The sequence below is a fragment of the Argentina silus genome, assembly GCF_951799395.1.
Source record: "Argentina silus genome assembly, chromosome: 1".
Taxonomy (NCBI): Eukaryota; Metazoa; Chordata; class Actinopteri; order Argentiniformes; family Argentinidae; genus Argentina; species Argentina silus.
This window is the reverse complement of record NC_139655.1, coordinates 13,906,925-13,927,583: the sequence shown is the minus strand read 5'-3', so window position 1 is coordinate 13,927,583 and position 20,659 is coordinate 13,906,925. Positions and strand designations below refer to the sequence as shown.

Sequence of the window (20,659 nt, the reverse complement as noted above, 5' to 3'; positions counted from 1 at the left end):
GAGCCAGGGTGCCTCTCCCTGTTGGTAATGATACCAATACGTCCCAAATTGGCACCACCAGTCACCATGCACAGGTTACCTGGTAGGGAGAGCGAGGAGAAAAGGGATTAGAATGGCTTGTCAGAAACTGAAAGGCATGTTTATATGGACAATGTTCCTGTATACAAGTGGCATGGGCAACAACTTTCCAAACTGCAACTTCAAGTCACTGCTTTGGCTTCAGATCATTAGGTCATAAACACAATAACAAGTATTCTCTACCACAAGTTAGTGCATTATAACCAACAAGCATCACAGCAACTAACAACGCACACAATTCCCAAGGACTAAATAGTGCATGTTATAAAGGGATGGAGCACAAGAGGCACAAGAGCTCAGAGAGCTGAGTTTGTTTTCAGATTTTTGCAGAATCAAAAACTAGAACAAATTATCTTCATTGCTCAAACCTCATGTGCAGTAAGGGGGGCAAGGATGCAGGTCAAATGTGTACAAAGCAGTGGGTTCAGGTTTGTCCCAGTCTAGTGTTACCACAGCTGATAAAACTAATGAACTGATATTTAAACAATGATCAGCAAATATTATCTTCATTGCTTAACTATCAATAAAAAAGGTTAGAAATTAGATATTTACAGACCCAAAATGTCATTACTTTGCAGTTTACCAGAATGCAGTTAAACGGTCCTTAAGCATTTCAAAATAAATCAAACAACTAGTTTTAAAGAAAAATTGATATCTCCCATCCTTACCAGTGTCAAACTTGATGAACTCTGTGATCTTGCCAGTGTCCAGGTCGATGCGGACCGTGTCGTTGACCTTGATGAGGGGATCGGGGTAACGGATGGTGCGGGCGTCATGGGTTACCAGGTGGGGGACTCCCTTGGTGCCAACCATGTTCTTCTTCACCTTGCACAGCTTGTACTGTACAGGGTAGGGAGGGAGAGAGATACATTAGACATTTGTATTAAACTCTACAGGACCCACCATGGAAATAAACTATTTAAAACAAAGAGCCAATCATTTAGGAAAATCTACTCTTAAAACTGTGCAACTCAAACACAATTCCCAAGGACTAAATAGTGCATGTTATAAAGGGATGGAGCACAAGAGGCACAAGAGCTCAGAGAGCTGAGTTTGTTTTCAGATTTTTGCAGAATCAAAAACTAGAACAAATTATCTTCATTGCTCAAACCTCATGTGCAGTAAGGGGGGCAAGGATGCAGGTCAAATGTGTACTAAGCAGTGGGTTCAGGTTTGTCCCAGCCTAGTGTCATCACAGCTGATAAAACTAATCTTCTGATATTTAAACCATGATTAGTTTAATCAGGCGTAAGTGCTGAGCTGGGACAGGAACCTGTAGTACTGAAGCTCTCTGGTTCTCCAGTGGCGTCTCACCTTGGCCTCCTCAGCGGTAATACGGTGGACGGTGAAACGTCCCTTCACATCGTAGATCAGACGGAAGTGCTCGCCAGTCTTCTCAATGCTGATCACATCTGGAACAAACAAATCACAACATTCATCAGTATCAATGTGACAAATATTACAACAGACCACACAGCTAAGACATTCAGCCAGAAAGACCTAACCTAATGCTCAACCCCAAACCACACTGGGCATATCACAGCTCAGTTATGGAAGAGTCGTTCAGCCGTGGCGGCTGAATGGCGTCCAGAGTTGTCTCAACTATGCAGCTCACGGTGCAAGTTTAGGATTCAGGTCTATTTTTATTTTTTTTACCTCTGTCTGTGGCACGTACAGAGACATCCAGATGAAAACAACAACATCACAAGTTGAGTCTGCCCAAAGTCTCCCTCAGGTCTGCCACTTGACTGACAGCATGGTGCAGTATCCCCAGTGCAACCCCGACGGGACAATCGTTTCACTTACGTGAAATACCAAGTGTAGTTGGGGGGGGGCAATCCATGAGGGAGAGTTCTTTTCCACATGATGAAAAGCACCTTGCCAAGGCTAGAGCTCCTCTGGCTTTCTGGAGCTTCAGAAGGAGGAGTGGGGGGTGTAATATAGTGCTACAGGGAGTGTAATATCATGGTCTGCAGGTTCACACTGAGGCATCACCTGGTCTTGGAAATTAATCACCACACCTCCATAATCTCTTGGCAGGGCTGGAGGCACATGAAACTGTCACATGTGCGTCTACGAGTGTGTGACTATGAAATAGTGTGTGTAAGAATGGCTGTATGAGTTGATGGTGTAAACAGACGTGTATGTATGAGGTGTGTGGAGGCTCCATGGGTATAAATCAAAACAGATATAATCCATTAAAGTGGGGCAACTGATGTTTCCTCCATCTGTTGTGAGGTAAGGTTAGGTTGTGAACACTTATCTGTCCAGCAGCTATGAGCACTTACAGGAAAGTAATTTGGAACGCACCAGTAGTCCTGCCATCATTGGGGTTTAGTTATTTAGGGTCAAAACTATTCTGAGGGCAGCAAACTTGCCATCTTTATGACAAAGGGATGGGATAATATGAGCCATAATGGCCACATTTTGGTACATGCATTCCTCAGTGATGATGCTGCTGCACTGGTCACCAATATAAGAGTGATCAAGTCATCCCACTTCACTGTGACATTCAATTATAATCAACATAAACATCAACTATACTCAAGTGACATGCATTTTAGTGCCTTTAACCAAAATGAGCAAACCATGACCTCAATGCACACAATTCATCTGAGTCTGAAAAGTCCATGCTTTAAAGTGTCCAAAATGGTCAAGACTAGCCTAGTTCATAGCATACAGAATAATACTAAGACAAACAAGAAGTCCTATATTCAGCTAATCCAGGCACCATTTCAATAAGACAATGCATCCTTATTTTCATACGAGCTCAGAACTTCTTAGAGGTATTGGTGAGATTTTTTTCAGCTTGTTGCATCAAAACCAAAAACTGTCTTCATTGCTCAACCCTCCTTGAGGGAGGTGAAGGGGTCAAGGATGCATGTCAAACACAGATGAACACCCCCACACACTCTTTCCTCTCCAACACATCCTCACACAAACACCATGCCTCACCCATGAAGCCAGTGGGGTAGGTGATATCGGTGCGGACTTTGCCGTCGATCTTGATGAACCTCTGCATGCAGATCTTCTTGACCTCATCTCCAGTTAAGGCGTACTTCAGACGGTTCCTCAGGAAGATGATGAGGGGCAGGCACTCCCTCAGCTTGTGGGGACCAGTGGAGGGACGAGGAGCCTGGGGGAGCCAGCAGAAATCAGGAGTGGGGTCACAAAACAGGCCAACTGCAGAATATTCCACTTAATCATTATTTCTCTAACATACAGCACAGGGGAGGAAGTGCACACTAAAGGAAGGTGGTCACAACCATACACAAAAGACAGGCCAAGAGGAGAACAGACAGAATTAACTGTGACCCCTTTTAGACTGGGAAGATGTATTTCCCCACCACAAATTATATTGGTGCCTTATTACCAACATGAGCATCACAGCCATCCAATACACCCCAACACAGAAGCACACATTTCCAAAGGACTAAACGGTGTTAAAAAGGGATGGAGCACATTAGTTCCATAAGAGCTGAGTTTGTTTTCAGATTTTAGCTTAATCAAAAACTAACAATGATCTTCATTGCTCAGACCTCCAACTTATCTGTAGTCAACCAATTTCACAACACTAAAATTGGAAGGGGTTCTGTGCATTTTCAGCCTAACAGCATAGTTTAAGATGCATGGCAACAAGCTAGCATGACAACAATTAGAAGCATTAGGTTTGTGATTGTGCGAAGTTATGGAACGATTTGCCCCCTCAAGTACACCAATGTTTCATAGCAAAGGTGGGGATACAGGGGTAAAGCTGATGTCTGGTCTATTTGGAATACTTGGTTATAGTAGTCAAACTTGCCGTGGCAACCAGTACAACTATAAGTCAAAGGTTACAACGTGTGCTCAATGCAGGACGCATGAAGATGTACTTACGAACACTCCGGTGAGCTTGTCAAGCATCCAATGCTTGGGCGCCGCAACGCGCTTGAGGTGCTTCTTCGGTCCTCGTGCCTGTGAAACAGATCAACGCTGGTCAACTCCGACATAACAACCGGGAACATGCGACCAGCTGAATGGACGCAGGCTAACGTTAGCCATGCCAACACTGTCCACGAACAGCAACGAGTTCCGGCAAAGGCCTATTCTGTAAACGCATGATAAATGTGTATATTTTACCATACTCGGTTGACTAGCGTGTCTAAATGGAATTGACGGGTCGGAATTGTTTTCGGGTAAACGAGACACTTTAGGCCCGTAATAAAGCACTAGGGGTAACATTTACCATAAATGGAGGAATACTGATGCTATGCTAGTTAGCTAGTCAACGGACATGATTCTTCTATATCTGTTTCATTGCCCCAATATTATTTTAACATTTAATATATGGACTAACCATCGTAATAGATATGATGTTTACAAATATCACAATTGGATGTGTGATATTACATTCAGAGAAAGTGATGTTTGGAGATGATTTGAGAGAGGAAATTTAGGAAATACGGCTCACCATGTTAGAGTCTGCGGGGAAAAGGACCTCCCACCTCCAGGCCCAGGAAATTAAGACCGAGTACGGTGCAGCAAAGAGGACAAACAGAGCAGAAGTTCTAGCACCGAAATGGCCCGCTCCCTAGCGTGGAGGACTGCTACTGCAACTGAATCCTGTCAATCTCACTGGACTTTTAGACATGTATGAATTGTCATACTCATATTATACTTGTGTGTAAAACCAAACAATTTCTTTAACTACATATAGATAGCAAAATAAATATGTTGATATATTATTGGCTATATATGTTTTTCTCACTCTGTAATTACCCTGTTACTCTGTTCTTCCCCATGGTAGTGGGGCTCACAAACAAGCCCCCTGCCTCTCACTGACTCTGGGACGTCCACCCCCCCCACCCTGTCACACAGTAAAATTATTCTCATTTATAGTGTACATGCCCCATAACCATTTCACAGCCTCTAGCCTCATTGCCACTTAGTCTTACACAGCCTACAGGATGTATTGTTCTGCTGCTCTTTTTTGGTGAATTTGTTATTGCTATTTTGTCAATATTTGCCATTTGATTTTTTATGTCCATGCACCAACCTCACCAAATTTCCTGTATGTGCAAATATATTTGGCCAAATAAAAATAATTCTGATTCTGATTATTGAATGTTATATATTGCTCTATCATCAAAACAATAGTAGATATGATTAATGCTCGTCAAATGACTCGACTTCAAACCTTGTTGATTACGTCGTTGGCTATACATCGGTGATACCATAGGCATACAAGATAGTGTGAAATACTCTTATTTCTTTGGTGATAATGTGCAGGTCTCATGTATTTATCCCTAGCGAATACATTTTGGCATTTACGTGAGTACGTTTGCTCTCTCTCTCTCTCTCTCTCTCTCTCACACACACACACACACACACACACACACACACACACACACACACACACACAGTCTCAGATTTCCTCCCGCAATCTCAATCAGGAAATGCCAGCGCGCGGGACAGAGCCCTTCTGTTTATGTGGGGTGAGATAATAATGCCGCTCTGAGGCGCCTGTGTTTCGTTGCCAAAGGCCACTATTGACGCTCTTGTGCAGGTTTTTTTCTTTGCCTTCTTCTTAATGCCTATATTAAATAGCAATAGCAAGTCAAAGCTTTCTACAAGGCATATTGCTACCTAATATTAGTCTCTGGAACAATGTAGGCCTAGACAATGTCAGTTGTATCAACGTGTGCCTATGTAAATAAATACGACTTCAATTATATTTATAACAAAACTGCTCTAATATTATACACTCACCGAGCACTTCATTAGAAACACTATACTAATACTGGGTAGGGCCTCCCTTTGCTCTCAAAACAGCCTCAATTCTTCGTGTCATTGATTCCACAAGATGTTGGAAACATTGCAAACATTTCTCATGTCCCATGATGACATGATTGCATCACGCAATTCCTGCAGATTTTTCAGGTGCACTTTCAAGCTGTGTATGTCCCGTTCTACCATATCCCAAAGGTGCTCAATTGGATTCAGATCCGGTGACTGGGAAGGCCACTGAAGAACACTGAACTCATTGTCTTGTTCATGAAACCAGTTTGAGACGACCTTTGCTTTGTGACATGGTGAATTATCATGCTGGAAGTAGCCATTAGAAGACGGGTAAATTGTGGCCATGAAGGGATGCACATGGTCAGCAACAATACTCAAATAGGCTGTGGCCTTCAAGCGATGATTGATTGATATTAACGGGACAAAGTGTGCCAAGAAAACATTCCCCCACACCATTACACCACCTCCACCATGAGAAGGTGTTCCTAATAAAGTGCTCAGTGAGTGTATATTGCAAAGTGTTGTTCAAATGTAGTCCTTATTGCTTTCATGTTTTTTTTACGTGTATGGGAACTGCATTTTTGCAAAGCAGCCACAAGATGGCAATGTTGTATAATACAATGACAAACAGAATTCAGTTCGGTACTCAATTTTATTTTCTCAAAATGCAGAGAACAAAAAGGGGGCAGCAAATCATATTCAAACTCCGCTCACATCACATGGTAAAACCAACATGTGATAGTCTGAAGGCCCTATTCAAAAAAGACCTGGGAACTGGGCCTCTGGGATAATACTGCGTTCAAATGCTCCCCGGAAATTTCCAGCATGGAAACGTGTTACATGGATGATACCCGAGGTTCCTACTCGGAAGAATGTCAGAATCAACCAATAAGGAGCGCTACCCAAAATTCTCAGCAAAATCATGACTGAAGTTTCTGAGGACCACTCAAATGCACCTCGTCATAACCCTCATCCCTGTTGCCTCTTTTGTAATCTACTAAAAAAAAAAACTATGTTTACAGTGAGGAACAAAAACTTGACTATAAACTTAATATTGAGTTACAATGCAACATGAGGAATGTCATGACACATCCAAGAAAACCAGTGATGACATAAGATGGCCCCTTCATGTCGCAGATCAGACGGAAGTGCTCGCCAGTCTTCTCAATGCTGATCACATCTGGAACAAACAAATCGCAACATTCATCAGTATCAATGTGGAGGACAGTACAACAGACCACACAGCTAAGACATTCAGCAAGGAAGATCTAATTTAACTGCATACGGTTCATCAACATAACTGAAATCAGATAGGTAGAAATTCAAATCCAGACAATCTATAAAAGGAGTTCTCCATCACTACATAATGTTGAAGGAATGGAGCACATGAGGCACAAGAGCTCAGAGAGCTGAGTTTGTTTTCAGATTTTTGCAGAATCAAAAACTAGAACAAGTTATCTTCATTGCTCAAACCTCAATGCCATAACTAAATTGATCAATAGCATTCCTGCACATCTAGAACCCTGTCCTGTGTAGCTGTTTAAGTACATGTTCACTACCCACCTTGCCAATGATGAAGATGTTGGAGAGCCTGGTCGCAAAGCTGTTGCCAGTGCTGTCCTTCACGTGCACCACATCAAATGAGCCAGGGTGCCTCTCCCTGTTGGTAATGATACAAATACGTCCCAAATTGGCACCACCAGTCACCATGCACAGGTTACCTGGTAGGGAGAGCGAGGAGAAAAGGGATTAGGATAGCTCGTCAGAAACTGAAAGGCATGTTCATATGGACAATGTTCCTGTATACAAGTGGCATGGGCAACAACTTTCCAAACTGCAACTTCAAGTCACTGCTTTGGCTTCAGATCATTAGGTCATAAACACAATAACAAGTATTCTCTACCACAAGTTAGTGCATTATAACCAACAAGCATCACAGCAACTAACAACGCACACAATTCCCAAGGACTAAATAGTGCATGTTATAAAGGGATGGAGCACAAGAGTCACAAGAGCTCAGAGAGCTGAGTTTGTTTTCAGATTTTTGCAGAATCAAAAACTAGAACAAATTATCTTCATCGCTCAAACCTCATGTGCAGTAAGGGGGGCAAGAATGCAGGTCAAATGTGTACAAAGCAGTGGGTTCAGGTTTGTCCCAGCCTAGTGTCATCACAGCTGATAAAACTAATGAACTGATATATAAAAAATGATCAGCAAATATTATCTTCAGTGCTTAACCATCAATAAAAAAGGTTTGAAATTAGATATTTACAGACCCAAAATGTCATTACTTTGCAGTTTACCAGAATGCAGTTAAACGGTCCTTAAGCATTTCAAAATAAATCAAACAACTAGTTTTAAAGAAAAATTGATATCTCCCATCCTTACCAGTGTCAAACTTGATGAACTCTGTGATCTTGCCAGTGTCCAGGTCGATGCGGACCGTGTCGTTGACCTTGATGAGGGGATCGGGGTAACGGATGGTGCGGGCGTCATGGGTTACCAGGTGGGGGACTCCCTTGGTGCCAACCATGTTCTTCTTCACCTTGCACAGCTTGTACTGTACAGGGTAGGGAGGGAGAGAGATACATTAGACATTTGTATTAAACTCTACAGGACCCACCATGGAAATAAACTATTTAAAACAAAGAGCCAATCATTTAGGAAAATCTACTCTTAAAACTGTGCAACTCAAACACAATTCCCAAGGACTAAATAGTGCATGTTATAAAGGGATGGAGCACAAGAGGCACAAGAGCTCAGAGAGCTGAGTTTGTTTTCAGATTTTTGCAGAATCAAAAACTAGAACAAATTATCTTCATTGCTCAAACCTCATGTGCAGTAAGGGGGGCAAGGATGCAGGTCAAATGTGTACTAAGCAGTGGGTTCAGGTTTGTCCCAGCCTAGTGTCATCACAGCTGATAAAACTAATCTTCTGATATTTAAACCATGATTAGTTTAATCAGGCGTAAGTGCTGAGCTGGGACAGGAACCTGTAGTACTGAAGCTCTCTGGTTCTCCAGTGGCGTCTCACCTTGGCCTCCTCAGCGGTAATACGGTGGACGGTGAAACGTCCCTTCACATCGTAGACGGAAGTGCTCGCCAGTCTTCAATGCTGATCACATCTGGAACAAACAAATCACAACATTCATCAGGATCAATGTGGAGGACAGTACAACAGACCACACATCTAAGACATTCAGCAAGGAAGATCTAATTTAACTGGCTAAGGTTCAATATAAAAACTTGCATCATAAGTAGGCACATGTAGCCATATTCAAATCAAGACAATCTATGAAGGAGTTCTCCATCACTATAATGTAAAGTACTTTGACATGATGAAAATCATTGTGCTAAAACCACACGACACGTCCAGTTAATTCTGTGTCTGATAGGTAGACTAGGCTAGATCCCTGACACAGGGTTCCCATGACGCCATCGATGGCTCCTCTGGCCTTCTGGTGCTTCAAAAGGGGGAGGTGTAATATCGTGCTACAGGGAGTGTAATATCATATTCTGTGGTTCACACAGAGGCATCACCTGGTCTTGGAAATTAATCACAACGCCGACATAATCACTTGGCAGGGCTGGAGGCGTATATGAAACTCACATGAGTGTATGAAATGGTGTGTATGAGTGAAGGTATGAGATGGAGCACATGTAAAAGTGGTGTCTTATATGGTGTGTGGAGGCTCCATGGGTATAAATCAAAACAGATATAATCCATTGAAGTGGGGCAACTGATGTTTCCTCCATCTGTTGTGAGGTAAGGTTAGGTTGTGAACACTTATCTGTCCAGCAGCTATGAGCACTTACAGGAAAGTAATTTGGAACGCACCAGTAGTCCTGCCATCATTGGGGTTTAGTTATTTAGGGTCAAAACCATTCTGAGGGCAGCAAACTTGCCATCTTTTTTGTCAAAGGGGAAGGATAATATGCACTAATATACACACTTCGTAACATAAATTATGCTAAGCTTCCAGGACTGTACATTCCTCAGTGATGCTGCACTGGCCACCATTGTAAGAGTTGAGACAATGCATCCTTATTTTCATACGAGCTCAGAACTTCTTAGAGGTATTGGTGAGATTTTTTTCAGCTTGTTGCATCAAAACCAAAAATTGTCTTCATTGCTCAACCCTCCTTGAGGGAGGTGAAGGGGTCAAGGATGCATGTCAAATCTATGCAAACAGGGACAGTTGACATCTTGGCACACAGATAAACACTCTCCAATGCATCCTCACACGAACACTATCCCACACTGCTCCCTCCCTCCATCCTCACCCATGAAGCCAATGGGGTAGGTGATATCGGTGCAGACTTTGCAATCGATCTTGATGAACCTCTGCATGCAGATCTTCTTGACCTCATCTCCAGTTAAGGTGTACTTCAGAAGGCTCCTCAGGAAGATGAGGGGCAGGCACTGCCTGGGGGAGATTTAGAAAGGGGCCACAAGAAATCAGGAGTGGGTTCTCAGGCAAAAATATCCTCTTTTGGGGAATACAACATTAAATATTCTCTACCACAAATTATATTCAGGCATTATAAGCAATAATCATTACAGCAACCAATATAGATCAACAATGATGCACACATTATCCAGGGACTAAATATTGCATGTTATATAAGGGATGGAGCACATGAGGCACAAGAGCTCAGAGAGCTGAGTTTGTTTTCAGATTTTTGCAGAATCAAAAACTAGAACAAGTTATCTTCATTGCTCAAACCTCATGTGCGGAAAGGGGAGCAAGAATGCAGGTCAAATGCATAGAAAGGGTTTTTGTCCCAGCCTAGTGTTACCACAGCTGATTAAACTAATGAACTAATATTTAAACCATGATTAGCTGAATCAAAACCAAAGATTATATTCATTGGAAATCTCCCGTCCTTACCGGCTTTGAATTTTAACTCTGATCTTGCCAGTGTCCAGGTCGATGAGGACCGTGTGATAGTGGCGTCATGGGTCACCAGGTGGGGGACTCCCTTGGTATCAACCACGTTCTTCTTCACCTTGCGCAGCTTGTATTGTACAGGGTAGGGAGGGAGAGAGGGATGGTTAGACATCTGTATTAATTCTGCAGTGACCTGAAGGTGGACCCACCATGTAAACAATATTTCAAACAAAGACTCCATCATTTGGAAAAATCTACTATTAAAAATGCCACCCCGAAGCACATTTCCCACGAACTAAATAGTGCATGTAATAAAGGGGATGGAGCACATGAGGCACAAGAGCTCAAAGAGCTGAGTTAGTTCAGATGTTTGCAGAAGCAAAAACTAGAACTAATTATCTTCATTGGTCAAACCACATGTGTAGTAAGTGGGGCAAGGATGCAGGTCACATGTATAAAAAGACGCAGTGGGTCCAGGTTTTTATCCACAAGTTGTGGCTGGAAACCATTCACTGAGCAACACCATACCAATCTTTCTAATAAATGATGACGCGGCGCAATACGTTTTTGCCGGTCACAACGTGGATATCGGTGCCGGAGCAAACAAAATCACAAAAATCACAATTGGCCCCGCCAATATTATTTCTTCATTCAATACATGGACTAACCATCGTAACAGATATGAAGGTTCAAACTATCACACTTGTATGAGTGATGCAGGATTCAGAAAAAGTGATGTTTAGAGATGATTTGAGAGAGGAAATCAAGGAGACTCACCATGTTGAAGTCTGCTGTGAAAAGGACCTCCCTCTTCCAGGCCCAGTAAAATAAGGCCGAGTACGGTGCAGCCAAGTGGACAAACAGAGCAGAAGTTGCATCAAAATGGCCCGCTCTCTACCGTGGAGGACTGCTACTGCAACTGAATCCTGTCAATCAAGTGTCAAACTGTACTTTTATACATGTATTAATTGTCATACTTATTATACTTGTATGGAAAATCTAATAATTGTTCTAACTACATATAGATAACAAAATATTTATATATATATATATATTTCTGGCTATCTATGTTTCTCTCACTCTGTAATTATATACTGCTCTGTCATCAAAATAATAGTAAATATGATTAAAGGTTAAAGACCCCCCCCCCCCCCCCCGCCCCGAGCACACACAGTGTCTCAGATTTCCTCTCGCTATCTCAATCAGGAAATGCCAGCGTGCGGGACAGAGCCCTTCTGTTTATGTGGGGTGAGATAATAATGCGTGTGTTTCCTTGCCAAATGCCACTAGTGACTTGCGCACTTGTGTAGGTTGCTTTCTTTGCCTTCATGGTTCATTCTCATATTAATACCTATGCCATACAAGTCAAAGCTTTTTTACAACAAGGCACATTACTACCTAATATTAGTCTCTTAAGTAAATAACTGAATAATGCAGACTTATAGGCAATGTCAGTGTGTGCCTTTATAAGTAAACACGATTTCCTTTATAATTATAGCAAAACTGCTTTAATATTATATATTGCAAAGTGTTAAAAGTACAGTCCATATTGCTGTCATTATATGGTTTATTTTACCTGTGTATGGGAATGGCATTTTTGCAAAGCATATTATGAATACTCAAATGCTCCACCACGTACCTTTTGGTGACCTGACGAAGATCCTTGTCGGATCGAAACATGTTTGTTTAAGAAAAGGTACGAGGTGGAGTATTTGATTATACTATTCATTCTAACTGACTTTTCTCGGCCCTGCACCCCACCAAATGATGTACGTTTTGACCACGCTTGATTTTTGCAAAGCAGGCACAAGATGGCAATGTTGTACAATACAATGACACACGGAGAGAGAATTCAGTTTGGTACTCAATTTTATTTTCCCAAAATGCAGAGAAGTAACAAAAATACAAGCTTTTAAATATGATCTAGTCATTTACATATTTTCATAGAAGTACAAATGAGATGTGGAGACAAAGTGCTAAAACAATAATCAACCTCAGATATGATTCATCCATCATTTCAAAAACGAAAAAAGGAAAAGAAAAGAGTGAAATACACAAACATAGGTCCCTTCCTTTTATCTTAAACAAAAAGGCTTCAGTTCAACGTGATGTCAAAGTGAATACAGTAGGACCGAGACTAACAATCAGTGTACTAGCAACAAGTGATTCATCAGTAACTAGTTTTATTTTTTTTCTTCACATTTGTCCTTAACAAAATTAATAGCATGATACTGATACTGTAGGAAAATATCACAAGTAGATGTGAAATGTCAAACAAGTCATATAACCAAATAATGGAATTAAAGTAAATGAACTTGCTAGTCTTGTAAGCTCAAAAGGTTTCTGGAAAGGAAAATTATAATTCTGTGTGTTTCCTTGCATTTCCTTAGTGTCAAACTACTAAGGGTGATCAACAGGACACACACACACACACACACACACACACACACACACACACACACACACACACACACACACACACACACACACACACACACACACACACACACACACACACACAGCGGCTCTTACTACCCTGTCCAGTGATCCAGCAACTGGCATCTTACACCATATAACAAACAAACCCTGTTCAAACCCCTTCTGACTAACTCTCTTCACATCACATGGTAAAACCAACATGTGACAAAGTCCTAAGGCCCTATTCAATGAAGGCCTGGGAGCTTCTCGGATAATGCTGTGTTCAAGTGCTCCTCAGAAATGTCTGACTTGTATTACTTGTATTACTAGGATGATACCCGAGGTTCCCACTTGGAAGAATGGCAGAATCAACCAATAGGGATCGCTACCAAAAATACTAAGAATTGGTGGGAAGTTCAGAGTTTCCAAGGACCACTCGAACACAGCATAAGTCAAAACCCCCATCGTGGTTGCTCTCTTTAAATAGATTATTAGTAGACAATGTTTAGAGTACAGGAACGGAAACAAACTTGACTGCAAACTATTCTCTTCTTTCTCAATGCAACATGAGGAATGTTATACGTATTTGACTTATCCAAGAAAACAAGTTATCACATTAGATGAACCACTTGTTCTGAGAGTGATGGGAACCTCTCTTCTTAATGTGTCATGCAACACAAAACAAAAACATGATCAAGCCATCCTCTCTTCTCTGTTCTATGTTCCTCAGAACGGTCACTGTCATCAGTCATCAGTCATCAGTCATCCTCAACACCGAGCCGTCAGTCCTACAAGGTAAGCAGCGCTCCATAATGGCCTTATTAGTTGTAACTGACACCCTCATCAGCATCATGACACACGGTGACACAGTGTGACGGCACAGCTGGAAGAGGACGGCTAGCTGGTGATGTAGTGTCTTGTCTCTGGGACAGGAGAGTGATATGGGGGGGGGGGGAGAGATCTCGGGGGGTGGGGGGGTGGAGACAGAGAGAAGTTGAGCAAGACAGAGGGAGAAAGAGACACATTGGGAGAGAGAAACACATACCACATATCACCAAAACTTTAAGAATACTGCACACCATCTTGTATGCCTATGGTATCACCTATGTATAGGCAAACAACATAATCAAGGTTTAAAGTCGAGTCATTTGACGAGCTTTAATCATATCTACTATTGTTTTGATGACAGAGCAGTATATAATTATAGAGTGAGAGAAACATAAACTAGAAGTCAAGCAGGAGGGAGAGAGGAGGGAAACTATGAGCCGTGGGTATGTCCTACAGAGTTTCCCCGTCACAGGAGCACCACTGGCAGGCAGGGGAAAAAACAGACAGACGGGGTCATTAATTTATTTAGATAGAGACAGCATTGCTAGGTCAGGTTACACTGGTCCATGAGGCCTGTGGTGTCCTATACAACATCACTCCACACACACACACACACACACACACACACACACACACACACACACACACACGTTCTTTCTATCTTTCTCCCTTTCACCCACACATCTCTCCCCCCCCCCCCCCCCCCCACACACACACACACACACACACACACACTGATGTCTCTTGAATCTCCTGAACGCTGTGGGTAACTGAACAAGTGCCTGTTTCACGGCTGCTACTTCCATTACGGTATTGTAATACCATCCATCTGCCTCTGTGTGTGTGTGTGTGTGTGTGTGTGTGTGTGTGGGGGGGCTGTCATAACAGACAGCCCCCCAAGCTCAGATGAAAGGCTTCTGTCTTCACATTGCCATTTCCAGACCTCAGTGTTTTCTTCAGCGTGACATGTTGCTCAGCTTCTCTCTGTAGTGTGTTTAGGAGTGTTCAGGTCAGCAGTCTGCAGAGACGTCAGAGTGTGTGTCCATCCTACTAGTTCCATCAGCTTGGTGAAGAGTGAGAAAACGAGTGGGTCACAGAGAAAACAATAACAACAAAGAGGCACAGGTTCTCTCTACTCTGTGGCTCCGTTCATGTTGTCTCTTCTTTGAGGCACAACAAAAAAAAAGTTCCACCCGCTCTTAGCCTTGTCCATCTTTTTATCTACAGCCCCATGTGTAGGAGAGAAAAAATTAAACGTTTATCAAAGAAAAAAATAAACAAGAGGTCATCAATTCTCTTTCTTTATCTGTTTTGGTCAGTAGCCAGCGGGTACATGAGAGTTTATGTCCATCCAAATGGGAGGGTGATCGAAGAAGAAAAGAAAAAATAGAGAGAGTACAAATTCCCTCTCTTCGTCTGTGTGGGTCAGCATCCGGCAGGTACATCTGATATGAAGTCAAACTCGTTCTGGCCCAGCCACAGTTCTGGCAGCTCGTTGGCCCGGTCCAGACCCAGCTCCACCACCAGCGACATCAGAACCTCCTCATCCACAGGGTCTGAGTCTATGATCCCTCCAGAACCCTGGTTCCCCACACCTCCAGGGGCTGTTGCCAGCTGGCCCGACCCCAGGCCTGAGCCTCCAAACCCCCTCTGAGAACCCGGGGTGGGCCCTGCGGACCCAGCCAGGCTCTGGTAGTGGGAGTTGAGTTTCTGGAGCTGCATGCTGGCTAGGAGGTGAGGGCCGGACTGGAGACAGAAGGGCTGGGGTTTGGAGAGGGCCTGGGAGGAGGGGGTGTGGAGGGGGGAGGAGGAGGAGGGGGGGAACGGGGCGGGGGTCTTGCCGGTGCCTGGGTAGTGGAGGAGGGTGAGAGAGGAGGGGGGCTCACGGTCCTTCATTGTGGGGCTAGACAACAGCAGTGAGCTCATCACCTGGGAACACCTGAGGAGGAAGAGGAAGAGAGGATATGGTGTTGTTATTGTGACATCAAACACGGACACTGTGTGTAAAGAGGCAGAAGAGAACATACAGCACAGATAAGAGCCATCATGACATCACTGAGGCTCAATGAGGACTGTGGCAGGGGAGGCTGGTGGAGGTAGAAATCGGAGGACAGGCTCATTGTAATGCATGGAATGGAATGAGGAATGGTATTCAATATTTGCCCTCTGATTTGTTCTACCTCCACCAGCCTCCACTGGACAGTGGTGTGACAGACAGAGCTAGTCTCTAAAAGGTATATAATTCAAGCTTTAACAATGATTAGCAACTTCTTTGTACGTTTCGTCAGACTTGCTAATATCCACAAGGGTGGGTTGAGAGAATGGTTGGGTCAGAGTCACAACAAACATACACATCAACATAAACTGTATTCTACTCAGCTCAGCTATCCTGGCTATTATAGGCACGTTGGTTCAGTTCACTTGGTGGATCACAAGAACACTCCAAAGTCTTTACGTAGGTCACAGTGCAAAGCAACATTGGGAACCAACCACTGGCTGGCTGTCCTCCGGATGCCTGTCTGTGTCCTGACCCATTGAGCAGCACGTTAACCATGACCATGCCATGAGGGCTGAGAGAGGGGACTGGGGGGTCTTAATGGGGTTAAAACACAACAGTCCCTTTGAGGGGCTCAAGACAAGACCAGTCACATGGTCATGTAAATACATATGAGTAAGATGTGTGTGTGTGTGTGTGTGTGTGTGTGTGTGAGAGAGAGAGAGAGAGAGAGAATGTGGAAATTACCCACAACTAAATTACTGATAAAAGTCGGTTTGCATTACATTGCCACACACACACACACACACACACACACACACACACACACACACACACACACACACACACACACACACACACACACACACGTCAGGTCATGAGGCTATACTTTGAGGCAGTTAATCGCTTAATTATATGTGCTGATCCACTGCCCCCCTCTTCTCCTCCACCCCCCACTGGCCCACATTTAGGGAGAGCATAATTGCTACAGGCAGGCATGCAGCTGCACTCATCCTACAGGACACACACACACGCACGCACACACACACACACACACACACACACACACACACACACACACACACACACACACACACACACACACACACACTCTAGTGCCCTGACATGGGCAGCTGTTTGGTATTCAGTGTGTGTGTGTGTGGCCTTTGTGTTCATTATTCATAGGCTGATTACTGTCATAGCCAGACCGCACATGGTCTTTTAACAGAACAGCTGTTTATTACATGGATGCCTTGTTCAAATACAGTCAAATGCATCCACTCTTGAGGAGTGTAATGGGCCCTGTTCAAATATGAATTAACATCCTTCCTTCCTCATAAGGAAAGGCAACCATGGGCCCTATTCAAATACTTATAAGACGCACCTTTCCTCCCTCCCTTGAAGTGAATTCACTGAGGAGAGCAATATAGTGGGAACCTTGGTTTCACCAATCCATTTATGATATTAGTCAGTGATTGGCCTTTAGTTTATTCAAACCATAAATTACTTTATAATAAAATAAGTATTTATACCTATATATCGATATTTATATGGGTTCATGATTCTGATATATGACTTGTCATAAGATCATGGTCAAATCTGGCCCATTGGACCTGCATAAACGCTGTGGGAGAAAGTGAGCGCGCAAAAAATGAGTCTCTCCAACAACGGCGGTTTCAATTACACAATTAACATAAGCGTGACGAGCAAATTGAAACGTCAGACTGTCAAGAACCGCACAGCGTCTGTGTTCTACATTGCCACTTGTTTTAATTGAATCAACTACATATATGTGGTATGGGACTCGGTTAGAGCTGGAAGAGGAGGAAATTGAATAAGTCCAAACAACTTTAAGCCAATTTGGAAAGAAACAAGCCTCCTGTCCTATTCAGGCTACACCAGCACCATCATCAACCTTTATCTAATTAGTTTGGATCCTAAATGACATGGTTCCTAGTGAACCATTAAACCAATAAAATAAATGGTATGTTAAAAAAATAATTATTGTCACCTATTTGACTGATTCACTACAAGGGACACATTAGCTTATATCAAACGTTTTGTCATGTGATTGTGAAACATGTCATTGAAACTAGCTGTGTTTACTGCATTGACTAGCTGGCAAGAAATTGACAGTGCATAAATGCACGAACTTCGCCGTATAGTCAAACTCGTGGACAAAATGAACTACCTCAGTTTGTTGGCAAAGAAAAGTGGAGAGCAGAAACGGAAAATTATGTAATACGAACAACAGAAAGAGAGAGAAAAAAATTATTTAATAGACTCAATTCCTAGAAGCAAAATAGATTGGCACTATGCCTTAATTATTTGTAAACAAATAGCCTTACCAACAACTACACGATAATGAATGTGCACAAATTCCATAAAAACATGATAGTTTAAATAAGAACAAAATGTGAAAAGAGAAGACAAACCGTTTAGAGAGCAACCTTCAGCACGGCAGAAGAGATCCGTATGGAGAGGAATGGTGAAGGGTCCAAGAACTCAATCAACTCCTTCAACTATTAGTTTGTTGTGAATACTCCTGACAATTGTTGTTGTCTAAACTTAGTAACGCATTCGCGGCGCATGGAAATCTGAGTCCATAGAGTAGCCTAAACGGTTGAGTCAAAGCATTGTTTCCCGGCGACTCTTCTCTCTCCGTGCACAATAATAGAGTGGCTGTCTCAGGGAGAGTTCCCTCAATGGGATTGTTACTGAATAAAAAGCATTGGCCTATACACACTCTCTCTCTCTCTCTCGCTCTCTCTCTTTTTGTCCCTCTCTCTCTCTCTCTCTCTCACACACACACACACACACACACACTCGACCCTCAAGAAGCGACGAGGTGCATCTGCAGTGGGATAAAACACGGGCTGGATTCAGAGAAGAGTAAGACTGACGCACGGGAGCGCCGCGGAGAACATGCAGAAAGGCTCGGTCTGCAAGTCCGTCTCCGTATCTGAGGAATCCACTTTCCGCATTTTGTGTGTGTGTCATGAAAGCGCTCTAGTGGGGCAGATGTTCTCTATTCTATTATATTCTCGGGAACGCTGAGCAACTGCAATCACAGATCAAATAGCCCTGTACCTCCAGACAGACAACTCAATGATTATCATTCATGAGACGCACGCAACGCTTCAACACCCATCGATGTTGGCCTACTAGTCTTATTTGAAACAATAAGTGTTGATTTGCAAAACACTTAGTTCACATGACTCAATGTGAGTACGTCTATGCTCTGCGTCGAATAGCCCATCTACAGGACTAGCTGTTCATCTTGTGAGGCGAGGCCTATTTCATTTTTCAGATGACATACTGATCCACTGATAAAAGGGGTCAAACGTCAAATAATAACCGGGAGTAGCCTAAATGTTGGACCTACGCTTCAACCTCGACCCATGTATACCAATATAGGCCTATATGCCTGGATCTATCGTGGATAAGGACCTCCGCTATTCAAACAATCCATCTCAATATTGTCAAGCATTGTCAAAGACAGAAAGGAAAAAAACATACATTTGGCGCCTTTAAGTGCCACGCGCCTAATTTCTTTTCAGTTAAGCAGATAAAAGCGTAGCATCTGTCTTTATTGTGGACGTTGGACGGGACAGTTCTCATGTAGATGAGTGCGAGGGTGATGTATGGAGGTGCGGGGTGTTCTTTTTCTCCCCGTGGGAAACGTTATGCAAATTAGACGAACGGTTTTCGATTTCCCTCTCTTGAATGGAAAACATGACCGGCAGGTGTCTAAGTAGGCCTAGGCTAGCCTACTCCTCTAAATACAATAGAAGCCTTCCAGAGAATATAGACTAGGAACAACCAAACGAAATACAGTAGCCAATCTAGATAAATCATGACATTATAATCAGAATTTAATCCCAAACATATGCTGTGATAAAGGTCAAACGATGTCGTATTCAAATCCACGGCGCGCGCTTTAGTGATGGCGAAATGAGATGTTTTGCATGAAATTCGTTGGGAAGTCCTCATGGTGACGCAGTCACGAGCCAGCAGCATACGGAAGCCGGTCGGCAGGTGCGCCATTCAACCGCACCGTGAATGAACAGAACATAGATGAGATCGGAGTTTGATTTCAGGAGAGGAAACAACATTTGGCGCCGCTGTCAGTCAGTGTGCGTCATTGGAGAAGATCTCAGAAAGTGAAGGGACAGCTATGGCTGCCTTACAGTTGGTACAGAGATAATTAGGAAGCTGCACAACGCCAGCGCTGTATCTAAGGCCGTCCACTCCGCGATTTCCCCGATAGCCAAACTAAACATGTAAAACAGGGAAATCAAAGTGAATTGGTCCCCTCCTGTCCTTGCATCAAGGATGTAACTAGAGCTTGGGGACGGGGGACTTCCATGACTCTCAAACACAAAGAAAGGAAAACTTCAAGTCTCTCATGTCCTAATTCATATACTTAATAGTCTTTGCGCAAAACCATTAAGTCGTTTACGAGATCGAGTTTCAAATCAGTTCTGTCGTTCGGTACTCATAAACGAGTTAATGAGTTTCACTTGTTTCATATTCATTCAGCAGAGCCCGCATTGCTGACCAACCCACACACTCACACTTCTGTTCCCCACATGGCTGCTTTGATTGGGGACATCCAGGCCCACATTTGGTGTGAGTTTCCTGGGTATTAAAGCTCAGTGTAATCCAG

The 20,659-nt window shown here is 43.1% G+C and overlaps 3 protein-coding genes across 3 annotated transcripts in view; all 3 read right to left on the bottom strand.

Moving 5' to 3' along the window:
- LOC310811160 (small ribosomal subunit protein eS4) overlaps window positions 1-4,573 on the bottom strand; it is a 5,460-nt gene extending 887 nt beyond the window's left edge. The window contains exons 1-6 of the mRNA XM_083679245.1: window positions 4,529-4,573; window positions 3,955-4,032; window positions 3,034-3,214; window positions 1,393-1,490; window positions 747-918; window positions 1-79 (exon numbers count right to left, since the gene is read on the bottom strand). The exon at window positions 1-79 is cut by the window's left edge and continues 79 nt beyond it. Of these exons, the coding sequence (XP_083535371.1) occupies window positions 1-79; window positions 747-918; window positions 1,393-1,490; window positions 3,034-3,214; window positions 3,955-4,032; window positions 4,529-4,531 (611 nt within the window). The 5' untranslated portion in view covers window positions 4,532-4,573. The remainder of the gene's footprint in view (window positions 80-746; window positions 919-1,392; window positions 1,491-3,033; window positions 3,215-3,954; window positions 4,033-4,528) is intronic.
- A 1,916-nt stretch (window positions 4,574-6,489) lies between these two features.
- LOC310805218 (small ribosomal subunit protein eS4-like) lies at window positions 6,490-10,813 on the bottom strand (the record flags this gene model as incomplete). The annotated part of the gene is given in 8 exon segments (XM_083670800.1): window positions 6,490-7,036; window positions 7,420-7,577; window positions 8,245-8,416; window positions 8,891-8,945; window positions 8,947-8,967; window positions 8,969-8,981; window positions 10,141-10,283; window positions 10,749-10,813. Coding segments are annotated over 8 exon segments (633 nt in total), but the record flags the coding sequence as incomplete, so codon positions are not given.
- A 4,606-nt stretch (window positions 10,814-15,419) lies between these two features.
- cited1 (Cbp/p300-interacting transactivator, with Glu/Asp-rich carboxy-terminal domain, 1) lies at window positions 15,420-18,489 on the bottom strand (the record flags this gene model as incomplete). The annotated part of the gene is made up of 2 exons (XM_083670176.1): window positions 18,426-18,489; window positions 15,420-15,933 (listed from the first exon to the last, which is right to left on the bottom strand). The coding sequence occupies exon 2, from the start codon at window positions 15,918-15,920 to the stop codon at window positions 15,420-15,422; it is 501 nt and encodes a 166-aa protein (XP_083526302.1). The 5' UTR covers window positions 15,921-15,933; window positions 18,426-18,489.
- Between the last annotated feature and the right edge of the window lie 2,170 nt (window positions 18,490-20,659).